This window comes from Lynx canadensis, chromosome B3 (assembly GCF_007474595.2).
Source record: "Lynx canadensis isolate LIC74 chromosome B3, mLynCan4.pri.v2, whole genome shotgun sequence".
NCBI lineage: Eukaryota > Metazoa > Chordata > Mammalia > Carnivora > Felidae > Lynx > Lynx canadensis.
Window position 1 is genome coordinate 98,084,423 of NC_044308.2, and position 18,271 is coordinate 98,102,693.

An 18,271-nucleotide genomic window follows, 5' to 3' on the forward strand; every position below is an offset into this window, starting at 1 on the left:
AAGAGAAGGAAAATGATCATTACTATGGAACAAAACGACTAAAGGCAAGTCTCAGAGAGGAAGTTGAGCTGGAAACCCAGAGAGAGCATATGCGTTTTATCTCTCTGCCCACTAGAATCAGTTAGGGGTGGACAACTGAAGCACCAAGTTGACCAAGAGTGTTACACTTCCTGGCTCAGTGAAGGCAGAGATGATCAATCAGTCTGCACAGCTGAAGAAAGGCCCGAGCGTGTGACACTTTTAAGAAGGGCAGGACTTGAGGGAGAGTTTAAACATGGCAGAGAAGTAGAGAACAGGGATTTCTTCATCCTCAACACAGCGTCTTAAGGTCAGAACACTTGGAAACACAGGAAATCACATAGCGGGAGTGACAGGAATGATCTCCACAGGTGGAGGGAGACAGTCTGGCAGACAGAGGTGCAAGTATGCGAATTGGGGGCCGATTAAGAGCGTAGGCATGGAGGGGAGAGGAACCACTTCTGTGGAGAGACAAAAGGTGAGAGAAAGGCTGTGGAACACGGTACACCAGAATGGGGTCCTGGGGAGTGGGGTGCAGGCTCCTTTAAGAATCGGTTTTGGGGCGCCTGGGTGGCAGCAGTCGGTACTGTCCGACTTCAGCCAGGTCACGATCTCGTGGTCCGTGAGTTCGAGCCCCGCGTCGGGCTCTGGGCTGATGGCTCAGAGCCTGGAGCATGTTTCCGATTCTGTGTCTCCCCTCTCTCTGCCCCCCCCTCCCCCCCCGTTCATGCTCTGTCTCTCTCTGTCCCAAAAAATAAATAACCGTTGAAAAAAAAAAAAAAAATTAAAAAAAAAAAAAAAAGAGACATCGGTTTTGAATCCCAGCTGACGTGCCTAAGAGGCTGGGAGACTGTGGAGCAGGACAAGTCTATTCCCACACTATTCTGTGAGGGCTGCCTGAACAGAGTAGTTTGAGACACTCAGACAGAGGAGGAAAGATTGGGGTGTCACCACTTTTTTCTCCATCACCCAACATGGTGGGGCTTCAGGAAACAGCATGGCAGCCTCCACTGGAGGTGGGACCAATTACAACAAACCCTGCCACTCCGTGCCTGGCAAATGCTTTTGTACTGGAAGGGGACTGACACTGAGGGAACCAGACCTCCTGACCAGCACTGCCACCAGTCCCAGGCACCAACAGACCTACAGTTTTGTATGTTAGTCTGTTTCTCTCTCTCTCTCTCTTTTTTTTCTTCTCTTTTCTCTTCTTTTTACTCTCTTTTTTTTCCTTTGGAATCAGGCTCATAGTTTCTGATTTGATTTTGGTCAATTCTTTATACATATATATATTTCTCTGTTTTGTTTGTTTAATCAGGCTTTTTTTATTTTTTACTCAATTTTTTTTTAATACCTTTTCTATATCTCCTTCTTTATTTTTCTTTCTCTCTCTCTGGATTAAGCCTTATAGCTTCTTTGATTCTATACTTGGTCTTTTTTTTTTGCTCCTTTCATTTTTTCTCTTGTATGGGATGAGGTTCCCCGCCCTTCCCTTTTTACAGGGTTACTTCAACAAACAAATCAAAGAACACTTGGTGGAAGTTTCAAACAATCCACCCTTATGAGCAAGGAGGAGCTTTGCAGAGGATTGTCCAGTGGGACAGAGCAGCCAAATATGCAGCAACAGAGTGCATACAACACACTACAAAAACACTTTCTAAAGTGCAAGGCCCTGCACAGGTATGATCCCTTTTTAATATAGTAGTACTCGCAGGTGTAGGACACATAACAAGCTATAAAATACTTAAAAGACAGAAAATGAGCCAAAATGACAAAATGGAAGAATTCTTCCTCAAACGAAAATCTAGGAAGAAATGACAGCCAGAGAATTGCTCAAAACAGATATAAACAATATATCTGAACAAGAATTTAGAATAACAGTCATAAGACTAATAGCTGGGCTTGAAAAACGCATAGAAGACAGGAGAGACTCTTGCTATAGAGATCAAAGACCTAAGAAATAGTCATGATGAATTAAGAAACGTTGTCAATGAGATGCAAATAAACTAGATGCAGTGACAGTGAGAACGGAAGAAGCAGAAGAGAGAATAAGTGAAACAGAAGATAAAATATGGGAAATGATGAAGCTGAAAAAGAGGGAAAGGAATTACTAGACCATGAGGGAGAATAGAGAGCTAAGTGATTCAATGAAACAAACTAATATCTATAACAAAGGAGTTCCAGAAGAAGAGAGAGAAAGGGGCAGAAGGTTATTTGAACAAATTATAGCTGAGAACTTCCCTAATCTGGGGAAGGAAACAGGCATCCAAGTCCAGAGGCACATAGAATTCCCGTCAGAGTCACTAAAAACAGGTCAACACCATGGCATATCATAGTGAAACTGGCCAAAATACAAAGATAAGGAGAGAATTCTGAAAGCAGCTAGGGACAAACGGGCCTTCACCTACAAGGGTAGACACATGAGGGTAGTAGCAGACCTGTCCACTGAAACTTGGCAGGCCAGAGGGAGTGCAGGAAATATTCAACGTGCTGAATAGGAAAAATATGCAGCCAAGGATCCTTTATCCAGCAAGGCTGTCATTCACAATAGAAGGGGAGATAAAGGCTTTCCCAAGACAGGGCAGGACTCAAGATAAACAGAGAAAGACGAATATACTAGGGACCTAAATAAAGAGTAACTGATATAGTCAGGGTACAAAAAACATAAATTTTGACTAGAGAAGACTGTTCACAGGGGAGGAAAGTCACAGCAAGAGACTGAGGAAGGAAACAGGCATGTGATAAAAGAAATTCTATAGGTAATCTAACTTAGTCATGTTTTCTTTTAACTTTTATTTAAGTGATATTTATTTTTTTTTTTCTGTTGTTAAAATTGATACGTGTTGACAAAGAGAATTTGGCCTACATGGAAGAATACATGTCAAACATTATCCCACCCAAAGAGAGCCATTGTTTCACATATTTACATCCATAAATTTTATTCACACACATATCTTCTATAACATGGTATTACATTATGCTACTTTTAATCTTACTTGTTTCTTTTTTGAAAGTTTATTTGGTGTGTGTGTGTGTGTGTGTGTGTGAGACAGAGGAGAGAGAGGAGAGAGAGAGAGAGAGAGAGAAAGAAACACACATACAAGCAAGGAAGGGCAGAGAGAGGGGGGAGAGAGAATCCCAAGCAGGCCCTGTGACATGGGGCTAGATCTCGCAAACTGCGAGATCATGACCTGAGCTAAAATCAAGAGTCCTTGATGCCCAGGTGCCTAATCTTGCTTTTTGAATAATAGTATATCATGAACCTATCCATTGCCTATTCATCTTTTACAATAGGATTAAAAAAAATTTTTTTTTGGTTTATTTATTTATTTTGAGAGAGAAAGTGTGTGTGAGGGGTAAGGGCAGAAAGAGAGGGGAGAGAGAATCCCAAGCGGGCTCTGCACGTCAGTGCTGAGCCTGATGCAGGGCTCAAACTCAGGAACCATGAGATCATGACCTGAGCTGAGATCAAGAGTCAGATGCTTAACTGACATCAGCCACCCAGGTGCCCCTACAACAGGAATTTTATATATCAGCAATTTACTCCACTGATTTGCATAAACATACACAATTTCCTTAACTAATTCCTTTTGCATGTGCATGCATACTTTCCCCTCAATCTTTAAAGTATTGTAATAAAGCTCTTCATACAATTTCTATGCCTCTCTGATAAATTACTACAAGCAGAATTAAGACTAAAGAATACAAGCACAGTTAAAGGTTTCTGGGAAAACATTATTGCCAATTATCCTTCAAATTATGCTATCAATTTCTACTTTCACTGTCAAATATTTAGTGATAGTAATAGGTTTACCCATGATTCCAAATATTTTCCAACTTGAAAGAAAATAATGGTGTTACTTATTTAATTTACATTTTTGGTCATTGTTAGGGGAAACAATTTTTCATATTTTATGACATCTTCTATGTATTATTTTAATAACTCTGCTTCTAATGAAATACTTTAAGAACTTATACATTAAAGACATTAAAACCTAGTCTGTCATACATATTTTAGAGGATATTTCCTGACTTGTTACTTGCCTTTCACTTTTGTTCAAGCTGGTAGATACGCACGACATTTTAAATTTTCATGTAGTTAAATCTATCACTTTTACCCTTTAATGTTTTTATGCTTTTGTGCCAAGAAAGGCTTACTTAACTCTTAAAGCTGATAGTTACTGATAGTTCTTTTGGTTTCACTTTTATATTGAACTATTTCCATATACAATTTATTTTGGCATTAGATATGCGGTATGGAGTGACTTTAAATTTCTTTCCAAATAATATATTATTCAAACACTATTTAAAAAAATCCAAGCTTTTTTACAAACTTTAAATGTTATCTTTTATAATTTCACTAAATTATTTTATGTATTAAGGTTTATTACTAGGTTTTTTATTATATTTCAATTATCTGTCTTCATTGATGAAAGCAGCATTTTAGAAAGATCGTTTTGTCAGTACTTGGTAAGATGCGTTAAAAGGAAGGTAGCTGATAGAGACTAATGGTAGGATGCATGAATTTTAAACAACCAGAAATTGAAATCCTATATTAAAACAGAATCAATACCAAAAGGGTAACAAAATGATAAGAGATCATAATAAAAGTCTTTCTTTTGAAAAATCTCATACCTATGAGTCTTCTTAATACAAAATCCCAGAGACAGTAGGAATTATTATTAGCACTTTAACTCAGGGAAAGCTGAACAATAAAAATGAGTATTAAAGTTCCCAATCAGAAGTATGATAGTATCAAGGAGCATGCAAATCTCCAGACTTGTATTATCACTTGTCTTACTAAGTATCAATGCAGATCACTAACTGTGAAGAAATGAAAATGCACAAAATTCAATCATAGTATCTACCAGTAAGGGGTGCCAATGAAAGATTTTCTCTTTGCAATGGTAGCTGTTATTTTTGCAGCCACACCAAAGTCAGCTAGTAGGGAAAAAAAATTGGACAAAATTTTAGTTCTTTCAACAAAGTCACCAACATTTCTAAATTTCACCCTTAGGCACGACATGCCAGGGAAATATATATAAATTGAATCCCGAAATCTCTTCTTGCTTGGTTTATAACATGCTCATTAAAGGAAAATCATTTTTTTTGGCACTTTATTAGAATAAAACATACTTTATAAAGAACATAGTTTAATAAAAAAATTTACTACAAGCATACTGAAGTTTAATTAAGGGAAAAAAGGTAAAAAAAAAAAAAACCACCCATATGGATGCCTTTTATTCTAACACAACTAGGGTAGTATTTTGGTGCCATTAAAAAGCTTTTTCTCTATAATACTTTTTTATTGTTGTTTCACATGGTTATAAAAAACTGATTATACGTATAGTTCATTTTTGTCATTTAAGTAACACCTCAGGATTCTACTCTTATTCTCCTTAACTGTTATTCTGATGACTGAATAATGTTCCATAAGTGGATTTATTACAGTTTTAACAGTTTCTCTATTGCTAGTCCTATGTTTGTAATTCTTTCTATATAAACAGTGTTTAATCAATACTCCTATGAATATAGATTTTTTTTTTTATCTTTAGGATTAAGTTCCTTTAAACAGAAGTGTCAGGAGTAAAATTACTGGATCAAAACTTGAACATTATTGTGGTTCTTGATATGAATATTAAACTTGTATAATGTTAATTCTCATTTAAAATTTTACTAAATTTTTTAGGAAAAATGTGAGAGACTTGAAATAACATACCTAATTTTACATCACCATGATCTGTCAATAAAATATTTGCACCCTAAACAAAAATACAAATACTATTAAATTAGTATCACAAATTCCTTCAAAAATTATCTATTTAAGTATATTAAATGAACTTACTTTGATATCTCTATGCATTTTGCCTTTAGTATGCAAATAGGCAAGACCCTGAAGTTTAAAAAAAAAAAAAGTATGCATTAGCAAAGCTGCAAACTTAATGCCTATATTTTCTATTTAAATTCTCACTGAATAAGAAAAACTAAATGTCTTCTTCAGAGGCGGGGGAAAAATCTAGAAGAGTTTCTTTTTACTAATCAGTTTCTTTTTACTGTATTTTAAGATTTCGAATTCATTTTCTAGTAAAAATCAGAAATATTTTACAACACCACCACCACCACAATCAAGATAAGGAACATATCCATCACTCCAAAGTCCCTCCTACACACAAATACTGCTCTACCTTCTATTACTACAGATTTAAATTTTCCAGACTTTTACATAAACTGACTTTCACAGTATATTCTTTTTTTGTCTGGTCTCTTTCATTCACAATAATTAATTTGAGATTCCTTGTTAATGTGTATATCAATAGTTCATTTTTATTATTTCCATTGTACAGATATACAACAATTTGTTTACACACCCATCTGTTGATAGACATTTGGATGGTTGGGTTGTTTAAAGCATTCGGCTATTATAAATAAAGTTGCTCTTAAGGTTCATATAAAAGTACTAGTATGACTTTTTCCTTCCAGGTACCTAGGAGTGTAATGGCTGAATTGTATGGTGCTAATAAATTTAAACCTTTAGGCAACTGCCAAACTGTTTTCCAAAGCAGCTGTACCATTTTATATTGAAACCAGCAGTATATGAGAGTTCCAGTTAATCCATATTCTCATCAATCTTCTTAAGGTCAGTCTTTAATTTTGGCCATTCTTTGGTGAAGTGTCTGTTCAAATATTTTGTCCATTTGTTTATTAGGCTCTTATTTTTTTTTTATTACTGAATTTTGAGAGTTCTTTATGGACTCTGGATACAAGTTCTTGATCAGATATATACTTTGCAAGTACCTTCTTCTAGTCTGCAGTTTCTCTCTTCATTCTCTTAAGTGTCTCTAGAAAAATGGAAGTTTTTCATCTTGATAAAGTCTAATTTACCAAGTTTTTTCATTCAAACTTTTGTGTTATGTCCAAAAGTGCTTTGCTTAATTCAAGACTGCAAAATTCTCTTCTGTTTCCTTCTAGAAGTTCTAGTTCTAGGGTTTATATTTAGGTCTGTGATTACTTTTGGGTTTTTACATATGATATGAAGTATGACTTAAGGTTCATTTGTTGGCATAGGGATGTCCAATTATTCCAATACTATTTATTGAAAAGTCTGTACTTTTTTCACAGATTTGTCTTTTCGATTTTGTTAAAAATCAGCCATCCATATAGGATTTACTTCTGGTCCTTCTGTTCCATTGAGGTACTTATTTACTCTTATACCTATACCATTATGTTTTGATTCCTATAGTTTCATAAGTCTTTTTTTTAATTTTTAATTTTTATTTTAGGGAGAGAGAACATGAGCAGGGGAGAGGGACAGTAGGAGAAAGAGAGAATCTTAAGCAGGTTCCATGTTCAGTGTGGAGCCCGACACAGGGCTTGATCCCACATCCCTGGGATCATGACCTGAGTGGAAATCAAGAGTCAGATGCTCAACTGACTAAGATAGCCAAGATCCTCAGGACTGCACTGAATCTATGGGTCAACCTGGGGAGAACTGACATCTTAACTACTGTGAGTCTCCACATCCATGATATGTCATAGTTCTCCATTTACTTAGGTCTTAATTTTTCTTAGCAGTTTCAGTTTTTAGTATGCGGGGGTTGTATGTATCTTTTGTCACATACATTCCCTTAAGAATGTCATATTTTTGTTAATGTTAGTATTATTTTTTAAAGTTCTGAATGTAGTCAGTGTATAGAAGTCCAATTGATCTTGTACATGGATCTTGAATCCTGCAAGCTTTCTAGCCTCACTTATTAGTTCTAGAAGCTACTTTGTAGATTCTATTCCATTTTTTACACACATGATTGTGTGGTCTGTGAATAAAGACAGTTTTACTTCTTACTTTCTAATCTGGATGTCTTTTATTTCATTTTTGTCTTACTGCACTAACTGAAACCTCTAATACAATGTTGAAAAGAAGGAGAGCAGGCATCTTTGCACTGTTTGATCTTGGTGGGAAAGCATCTAGTCCTTTACCATTAAGTATGATTTAGTTGTAGGTTTTTCATAGGTGTTCTTTATCAGGTTGAACAAGTTTTCTGTTGAATTTTCTGTTCCTAGTATGCTCAGAATCTTTATCAGGAACAAATGCTGGATTTTGCCAAATGTTTTTTCCGTGTCTATTTAAGATGACCATGTAGTTTTCTCATTCTGTTTGCTACTATGGTTAATTACTTGAAGTGATTTTTGAATGCTAATCATAGTTGCACTTTAGGATAAACCTCACTTGATGATGTGTTATCTTTTAAAATATATTGTTGGATTACCTTTGCTAATCTTTTATTTTCCTTTTAAAGTTCTGCATCTGTGTTTATGAAGGGTATTATTAGTCTGTAGTTTTGTTCTCTTGCAGTATTATCTGGTTTTGGTTTTGGAGCAATGGTGGCCCATAAAATGATTTGGGAGGTATTCTCTACTCTTCAATTTTCTTTTCTTTAAATTTTTTTAACATTTATTCATTTTTGAGAGGCAGAGCACAAGTGGGGGGGGGGCAGAGAGAGAGGGAGACACAGAATCTGAAGCAGGCTCCAGGCTCTGAACTGCCAGCAAAGATACCGACGTGGGGCTTGAACCCACAAACCATGAGATCATGACCTGAGCTGAAGTCGGACACTCAACCAACTGAGCCACCCAGGCACCCTTTACTCTTCAATTTTCTAGAAGAGTTTGTGTAGAATTGGCATTATTTCTTCCTTAAATGTTTGGTAGAATTTATCCATCCACATTATCTGACTTGGAGTTTTCTTTGTGGGAATATATACAGAATTATTCAGTGATTTCTCTCAAGGAAATTGTTCATATTTTCTAAGTTGTAGGCCCTTATTGACAGAAAGCTATTCATAATGTTCTCTGGGAACTGAATATCCTTTTCTTTCAAAATTTATAGATTCTGTTGTAGTTTCTTTATATTCAGTCCTAACACTGGTAACTGTGTTTTCTCTTAGAGGTTTATCAATTTTAGTGATCTTCTCAAAGGGTCAGATTTTGGTTTTATTGATTTTCTCATTTTTCTGCTATTTCATTGATTTCCACTCTGATCTTTATTATTTCCTTCCTCTGCCTACTTTGGATTTAATTTGCTCATTTTTAAAAAATTTCTTAAGATGGAGGCTGAAGATACTGATTTCAGACCTTTTTTTCTTTCTAATAGAGATGTTCAGTGCTATAAACTTCCTTCTAAGTATTGCCTTAGTAACACCCCAAAATTTTGATGTGTTGTTTTCATTTCATTTGGTTCAAAATACTTTTTAGTTTCTCTTCTGATTTCTTTGACTCATGGGTTACTTAACTTAGTTTAGTGCTTTAGTTTCCACATATTTGGAGATATTTCAGAAATATTTCTGTTGACTTTTAATTTAATTGCAGTGTGGTCAGAGAATATACTTTGTATGACTTAAATCCTATACAATATATTGAAACATATTTTATCACCCCAAATATGGTCTATCTTATAAATGCTCTATGCCCACTTGAAAAGCATATGTATCACACTACTGGTCAGACTAAAATGTCAGTTAGGTCAAACTGTTTGGTTGTACTGTTCAAGTCTTCTGCATCCTTACTGATTTTCTGCCTATTTGCTCTTCAAAATTATTGTGAGAGGGGTATAGGTGACTATAACTGTGGATTTGTCTATTTTCCTGGAAGTTCTATCAGTTTTTGCTCATTTATTTTGAAGCTGTGTTATCAGTGGCTTAAACATTTAGGGTTGTTATGCTTTTTATGAAGTGGCCTTAAAGAGGTAATAGTCTTTGCTCTGAAGTCTACTTTGTCTGATATTAATATGGCCACTTCAGCTTTCTTTTCAATAGTATGACGTATGTTTTTCTTTTCTTTTACTTCTGACCTATTTGTGTTTTTATAAAAGCACATTTCTTACAGGCAGCATCTAGTGGGGTTTTACTTTCTTCCATTCTGACAATCTCTGCCCTTTTTATTTTTTTAAAAAACTTTATTTAATAAAAATTTTATATATTAGGGTGTACAACATGATTTGATACACATATACATAGTGAAATGATTATCTGAATCAAGCTAGTTAACATATCATCTCTTCATAGTTACTATGTTTTTTTTTATAACAAGAGCACCTGAAATTTACTCTCTTAACATATTTCCAATATTCAATACAGCATTAACTGTAGTTATCATGCTATACATTAATAATCAGTCAATCTATATGACTGTAATTTTATACTCTGACCAACATCTCCTCATTTCTACCCCCGGGCCCCAAACTCTGGTAACCATCATTCTACTCTCTGCATCTACGAGTTCAACTGTTTTAGATTTTACATATAAGTGACTCATGCAGTATTTTGTCTTTATGTCCCTGGCTTATTTTACTTAGTATAATGTCCTCCAGCTTCAAATATGTTGTCACAAATGACAGGATTTCCTTCCTTTTTATGACTGAATAATATTCCACTATATGTTACTTAAAAAAAGCAATGAACTTCGGAAATTAAAACACAAAGAAAAACAATCTGTCAGTAATTCTCTGCTATGAGTGTCTGATTAGTTTTGTATTTTATGTGAACACAAAAAAGTACATTTCCATGTTATGGGAATACTACAGAAATATACATATATATATTGGACAAATTTACTTTCATATATTTCATATATACATACATATACTGGCAAAATTTACTTTCATGTGTTTCTTATGTTTCATATATTTAACATTCAGATTTGACACGGTATGCTATGCCTTCTAAAGCATGAGGAAAGCAATACTTAGAAATGACTAGTTTTCTCTTAAATCAAGTCAATCTCCCAGTTTCTAAAATACAGAAGAAAAACATATAGAACACCAAATTCATTTCTAAACAAATTACACAATCTAGGAAATGTAGGGATAGAAGCATCAATTAACAATTTGAGTTATAAATTACCAAAATAAAAAATGTAATCACGAATTAATTCCTAATCTAATATGCCTTAAAAGATATGAACAAAATTACTACTTGCTGATCTTCTAAATGAGGAGCCTATTTTCTCTTTTCTTTTCTTTTGGGATTATCATTTTGCAGTTTTCAACTGTGAAACTATAACTGCCTTTCTATCCACATAAGCAAATGTAGTACCTGTAAAGTTTCTCTGCATACATAGGCTATCTGCAATTCTGATAATGGCCCAGTAACTAGGAAAAAAGAGAGACCACATAGTTACACATGTCAATAACACATTACAAACAGTCCATCTTAAAAATGACAAACTATTAGGGCGCCTGGGTGGCTCACTTGGTTCACTGTTCGACTCTTGATTTTCAGCTCATGATCTCAGTGTTTGTAGGATCAAGCCCCATGTTGGGCTCTGTGCTGACAGTGCAGAGCCTGCTTGGGATTCTATCTCCCTTTCTCTCTGTCCTTTCCCCCACTGACACTATCTTTGTCTCCCTCAAAAATAAACAAGTAATCTTTAAAAAAATGACAAAGTATTAACAAAACTTCTATGTATATAATTGGATGGCTTCTCACCATGAACACACATTATTCTTATAATCAGGAAACAAAACAAAAGGAAAGTTGAGAACCTTAAAATGTACTTTAAAAACAGAAGATTTACTCCATAACAACTTTGGTCTGTGAAAATATAAGCATTCATTACTTGCAAAGTGCAGTAGTAGGCACCATAGGACAGTCTATAGAAAACAACAGACATGATCTTAATCCTGAAAATTTTCTCTAAAATAAAACCAAGAAAAGAAATAAACATATGTAATGAATTATTGTTATATAGAGTGGAGAACCATAAGAGACCAATTGTTGAAATATACCAAGAGGAATCATACACATAAAGATCAAGATATTACTTTAGTATAATCCTTTCCTATATTTTTCAAACAGGAAGGCTTGATCCAGTACCTTATCTAAGAATTTAAAAAGCAACCAGGTTACTTCTGACAACCAGGTCTCTATTACAAAATATAAGATCTTTCTGTAAGTACCTAACCAGACACTTCAGAATTATGCCTTCCAATACTATGAGAGAATATCTGAAATCTGGTGTTTGCTGACAGTGAAACCAAATCAGGTACTTACACATAATCGTTCCTCAAGAGAGATATTTTACTGTATTATTTTAATCACTGGCTCTCTACATCTACTCAGGAACATAAAATTTTGATTCCTAGTAACTTGATGGAATAGTAATAAAAGAAGGGAAGGCATCATCTTATTAACAGTTTATTTTAAGTATACATGTTCTTGATTTCTACTGCTATCTAGTATACGATATACAGGGATGGACACTTCTTAGATTCAATTTAACTAAAAAAATATCAGGTTTAGTAATGAAAAGTAGAAATATCAAGAAGTAAGATTAATGTCTTAAATTATTCATTAAGTTTAAAAGGGGAAGTAGTAAAAACAATGGCAGCTATATAGGTTTATTTATCCATATTCTTGAGTTCTTGTTCTGTCAGTGTGAATAAAAATGATAATCATTATATAAAAACTTTTCATATAAATGACAATTCTTCCTAAAAATCACAGGAAAGAATTTTAAATTGAGTGGCACAGAGTTGTTTTCTACCAATAATTCTTTTTTTTTTCATTTATTTATTTTTGAGAGACAGAGGGAGACAGAGCACAGGTGGGGGAGGGGCAGAGAGAGAAGGAGACGCAGAATCTGAAGCAGGCTCTAGGCTCTGAGCTGTCAGCACAGAGCCCGATGCGGGGCTCGAACCCACAAACTGCGAGATCATGACCTGAGCCGAAGTCGGATGCTCAACCGACTGAGCCACCCAGGTGCCCGTACCAATAATTCTTTTAAGTCGACACATGGTAAAATAAGAGAACAATAATTCTAGCATGATATAATACATAGGAAAATGACTAGTGTGTAAAAAAATGGATTTGTTCTTGTTTTAAAAACTCTGTAATATTTTATATAATTGTAGTATGTATGTGGTGCTAAAAATTATTTTAAATAAAAAGTATCCAGACTTTAGACATCAATCACAACTATTTTTTTTGGTCATGGGTTATTTGTTGTGACAGAATTAGGTAATTATTATATTTATTAATTTATAATTAAATAATACATCAGTACATTTTCATTATAATTCAAAATTTTACTTAGGAGTCCCATTTCTCCCCTAGAGGTAATGACTTACCCATTTGGGACACATCTTTTCATTTTGTTGTGCATTAACATTCATATGTAATGTGAATATAAAAAATTATATTTTTAAATGTCTAAGTGTTATCAGTTATGCTATACATATTTTTCATGATCTAGTTTTTCCATTTAAAAAGAGGCCTTGGGGAGATACAGCTAGTGGATATAAACGGAGCTACTTTATCTTTTTAAATGCTTCACAGTATTCCATATTGTAGGTGCAACATAGTTTATTTAACCATTGCTCTACTAATTTTTTAATTATTATTATTATTTTTTATTTAGAAAGCAGGAAGGGGCAGAAGGAGAGGGAGAGAGAGAATCTTAAGCAGGCTCCACACTCAGTACAGAGCCCAGTGCGGGACCCAATCTCGCAACTGTAAGATCATGATCTGAGCCAAAATCAAGGGGTGGACACTCAACCCACTGAGTCACCCCAACTGACTGATATTTTAACAATCTGAGCTCTACAAGCTACAAATTATTTAAATATTATTTACACCTGAAATTATTTAAATTATTTAAATATTATTTACACCTGAAGAGCACTTATTTTTACATCTACTATGGTGGTATTTGTTAACTGGATGACTGAAATTTGATAAGGCTGTCACATAAAGCTTTTAGCATAAAAATGTTTGAAAATATTTCAGATAATTCTTAATAAACTATACAGTACAAAGTTGCCATGGGAGTTTTACTATTCCATATTTAGTTAAATAAAGAAAATAGAAATTGTTTTATAAGGATCTGTGTTTAGTCTCATTAACTAAAACATCAGGAAACTGTCAAAAACAAAACAAATTGGAAGCTAAATTGTAGAGCCAAAACAAAGACTATTTCTAAATGGTTATGGATAATATCTAATTCAACTCAGAAAACTGCCTAAATTAACAGAATGTTCAATAAAATACTTCAAGTTTTTGAAAATATATTTTTTCAATATTTTTAAAAAGTTTATTCCTTTATTATTTCTGAGAGAGAGAGAGAGAGAGAGAGCGCACATGCACAAGTGGGGGAGGGCCACAGAGAGGGAGACACAGAATCCAAAGCAGGCTCCAGGTTCTGAGCTGTCAGCACAGAGCCCTAAGCAGGGCTCAAACTCATGAACCATGAGATCATGACCTGAGCCGAGGTTAGACACTTAACCAGCTAAGCCACCCAGGTGCCCTGAAAATTATACATTTTAATACAAAAATACATCAACAACTAAACCTAGTTGTTTTCTTAGTTAGGTTAAGTGATTTCTAAGATAGATATACAATTTCTTTTATGTGAGAGTTAACCTTTGTAATTCAATTCTTATTTACAAAAATTGAGGCAGTTTCAAATATAGATAAAATACTTCCCTAGACACACATAAGATTTCCTAGAGACTACATCTAAAAAGCAAAATTTGGACTGTATAAGAACTTCTGGATTTCTCAGATCAGGTTTCAGAAAATTTACTAAAAAACCAAAATAAATAAATAAATAAATAAATAAAGTTTAGATTTCTTTTATGCAATACTGCAGGAGCAGAATAGAACAATGTAAAAACGGTATATGTACCCATCAACATCCCTGGTTAACTAGAAATGTAAAACAACAATCATTAAACTCAAAGTTTGTTTTTAAAATGTAAAGTCAAATGAACAGTACCATGGTAAATATCTTGAAGTGATCCGCCACCACAGTATTCCATACAAATCCACAGTTTTTCTCGACTAATAAGAGAAAGAAAATTATATTAGCTAGTAATTCTCAATCACTGAAATACCCTTACAATAAATTATATTAAAAAAAAAAAAAGAAAGAAAGAAATACCCTGAAGGCTTTCACTCTTCAGCACACCAAGGTTCAGAATGGATTACAGGGTGGAACAGGAAACTGCCCTGGCAGTCTCTCTTCCAGATTCAGAAGAGCAGAGTAACTTCAGTTTTGCTCCCATCTTAAATGGTTTAGCATAAGTTTTATGCGATAAAACACTTGTAATCATTCATAATATTTATTGTCAGATAAGGTATAAATGTATAAATGGAGATGTCATTATTAATATAACAGGGGAGACTACAAGAAAACCTGAGAAATTTTAGAACTTCAGACAATATAACTTTAAAATTTTATATGTATAATAGCATTTACATGAAAGGCAGGGAGAGTGGTAGTAAAGAAATACAAAATTCAAGGAGAGCAGATGTTGTTGTTTTTTTTTTACCTGAGATAGCTCCCAAAGTAGGCAACAATGTTGCAATGTTTACATTCTTTAACCATAAATATTTCTTGTTGAATCAAAGAAAAATCATCTCCTGAAATACAAAATGATAAAACTTAGTAACAAAGTTACGTTTTGAGTCATATATGGGAAAAAAGAAAACTTTACAGTAAATGTTAGAGATGAGGAATTAGATACTCAATATAAGGGAATATAAACTGCTACATTCTTTCTAAAAAAGCAGAAGCCTTAAAAATACACAAAATCTTCGAACTCATAATTTCACTTAAAAATTTTTTTTTCTGAAGGAGATGTGCACAGAGATAAATGTTTTCTACAATGTGACTTAATGGAAGAATGAGTAAATAATTTATGGCACAGTTATACATATAATGCAGTTAAAACATGTTTCGATATGAAAATATGTTCATGCTATGTTAAAAAAGAGGTATTTTATATATGTTATATAAATACATATGTATAAAGAAAGAAATATCTTAAAAAACTTACACAATGTTTTATGTCCAGGCGGTAAAATTAAAAGTAATTTTGCTCTGCTTGACTTATCACTTACCATATTTTCTAGTTCATGCCACGAAATGGCAAGATTTCATTCTCTTTTTGTTGTTGTCTTTTGTTTTTAGTGTTTATTTATTTTGAGAGAGAGAAAGAGAGCATGCGAGCAGGGTAGGGTCAGAGAGAGAGAGAGAGAGAGAGAGAGAGAGAGAGAGAGAGAATCCCAAGCAGGTTCTGTGCTGTCAGCACAGAGTCCAACACAGGGCTTGATCCCAAGAACCATGAGATCATGACCTGAGCCAAAATCAAGAGTCGGACACTTAACAACTGAGCCACCCAGGTGCCTAAGATTTCATTCTTTTTGATGGTTAAGTAATATTCCATTGTATATATACCACATTTTCTTTATCCATTCATCAGCTGGGCTCTTTCCATAGTTTGGCTATTGTTGATAATGCTGCTATAAACATTGGGGTGAATGTACCCCTTCGAGCCTGTATTTTTTTTACTTCACTGACATGCAGAATTTAAGAAACAAAATGGGGGGGTTCCTTGTTTAAGAAACAAGATGTACATATGGGGAGTTGAGGGGGAGGGAGAGGAGAGGGGAAACAAACCACAAGAGACTCTTAACAATAGAGAACTGAAGGTTGATGGAGGGAGGTGGGTGGGAGATGGGCTAGATGGGTGATGGGTCTTAAGGAGAGCACTTGTGACGAGCACTGGGTGTTGTATGGAGGTGGTGAATCAGTGAATTCTCCTCCTGAAACCAATACTGCATTGCATGTTAACTAAAATTTAAATTTAAAAAAAAAAAAAAAAAAGTAGGGGCACCTGGGTGGTTCAATTGGTTAAGCGTCTTGACTTCAGTTCAGGTCATGATCTCGCAGTTGGTGAGTTTGAGCCCCACATCGGCTGTCTGCTGTCAGCACAGAGCCCACTTTGGATTCTCTGTCCCCCACTCTCACCCCTCCCCCGCTCACAAGCTCTCTAAAAAATAAACATTAAAAAAAAGTAATTTTGCTTTCTTCTTATTCATATTTGCCAATTTATCACAAACTTGTTTGCCAATTTATCACGTTTATCACAAATTTATCACCAATTTATTCATGTTTGCCAATTTATCACAAACTTGTTTGAGTTATACAGGAAAAGTTAACAAAATGAAATACTTGTTAGGAATGCCTGGGTGGCTCAGTTGGTTAAGCATCTGAGTTTGGCTCAGGTCATGATTTCTCAGTGAGTTCAAGCCCCACATCTGGCTCTGTGCTAAGAGCTCAGGGCCTGGAGCCTGCTTCATATTCTGTCTCCCTCTCTCTCTGCCCCTTCCCGGCTACTGGTCTCTCTCTCTCACTCGCTCTGTCTCTCAAAATAGTAAACATTAAAAAAAATAAATTAAAAAAATGAAATACAGGTTAGATATGGGAATTTCGTAATTATTATGGGAACACCACCTAAAATGGCACTGTCACCATACCATCAAACTTCATTTTGTATAGTAGTCTCTTTTTTTCAAGTTTTTATCTTAATTATAGTTAACATACAGCATTATGTTAGTTTCAGGTATACAACACAGTGATTGAACAATTCTATACACAGGTATACAATATAGTGATTCAACAATTCTATACATTACTCACTGCTCATCATGATAACTGTGCTCTTAATCCCTTTCACCTATGTCACCCACCTCCCCTCTGGTAACCATCAGTTTGTCTCTATAGTTAAGTCTGTTTTTTTTGTTTCTTTGTTCATTTATTTCTTAAATTCCAGATAGGAGTGAAATTATACGGTATTTGTCTTTCTCTGACTTATTTCACTTAGCATTGTACCCTCTAGATCCATCCATGTTGTTGTAAAAGGCAAGATTTCACTCTAAAACAAAAACAAAAACAAAAACAAAACACCCTATTTCATAATCATCTGCCAGTAGAAGGGGCTTAATGGAGATAATCTAAAACAGATGATGATCTGTGTTTCCCATTATCAATTTATGTAGAAGTAGGGAGTAAATCCTGCAAATTACAGTAAAAAGCCTGCTCACCAAGGTGCACAGACTGTCTTTGTCTGCTCCTGGGCACCAGAATATTGTTTCTCCTTGTATCTCACTCCTCTGTGAGGAGTGCCTTTTCCATTACAGCATTAAAACATTCTTTACACATGCTAATCTCCAACAAGCAGGCTAGATTCTAGTTTATCCTTCACTTTATTAGGAAGCTCTGAATTACACATGAAAGAAGAGTAAAGAATCACCTTACTTTGTTAATATATACTACTCTTTGGATTTCAGTCTACTCATTTTTTGTTTTTTGTTTTTTTTTATGTTTATTTTTGAGAGAGAGAGAGAGAGAGAGAGAGAGAGAGAGAGAGAGAGAGAGAATGAGCAGGCTAGGAGCAGAGAGAGAAAGGGAAACACAGAAT

The 18,271-nt window shown here is 34.6% G+C and overlaps 1 protein-coding gene across 1 annotated transcript in view; it reads right to left on the bottom strand.

Annotated features, from left to right (window-relative positions):
- The window catches only part of MAP4K5 (mitogen-activated protein kinase kinase kinase kinase 5), a 112,258-nt gene that overhangs the window by 46,075 nt on the left and 47,912 nt on the right, over positions 1 to 18,271 (bottom strand). Inside the window, 6 exon segments of the mRNA XM_030319073.1 lie at positions 4,884 to 4,956; positions 5,735 to 5,777; positions 5,861 to 5,908; positions 11,103 to 11,158; positions 14,782 to 14,846; positions 15,338 to 15,428. Of these exon segments, the coding sequence (XP_030174933.1) occupies positions 4,884 to 4,956; positions 5,735 to 5,777; positions 5,861 to 5,908; positions 11,103 to 11,158; positions 14,782 to 14,846; positions 15,338 to 15,428 (376 nt within the window).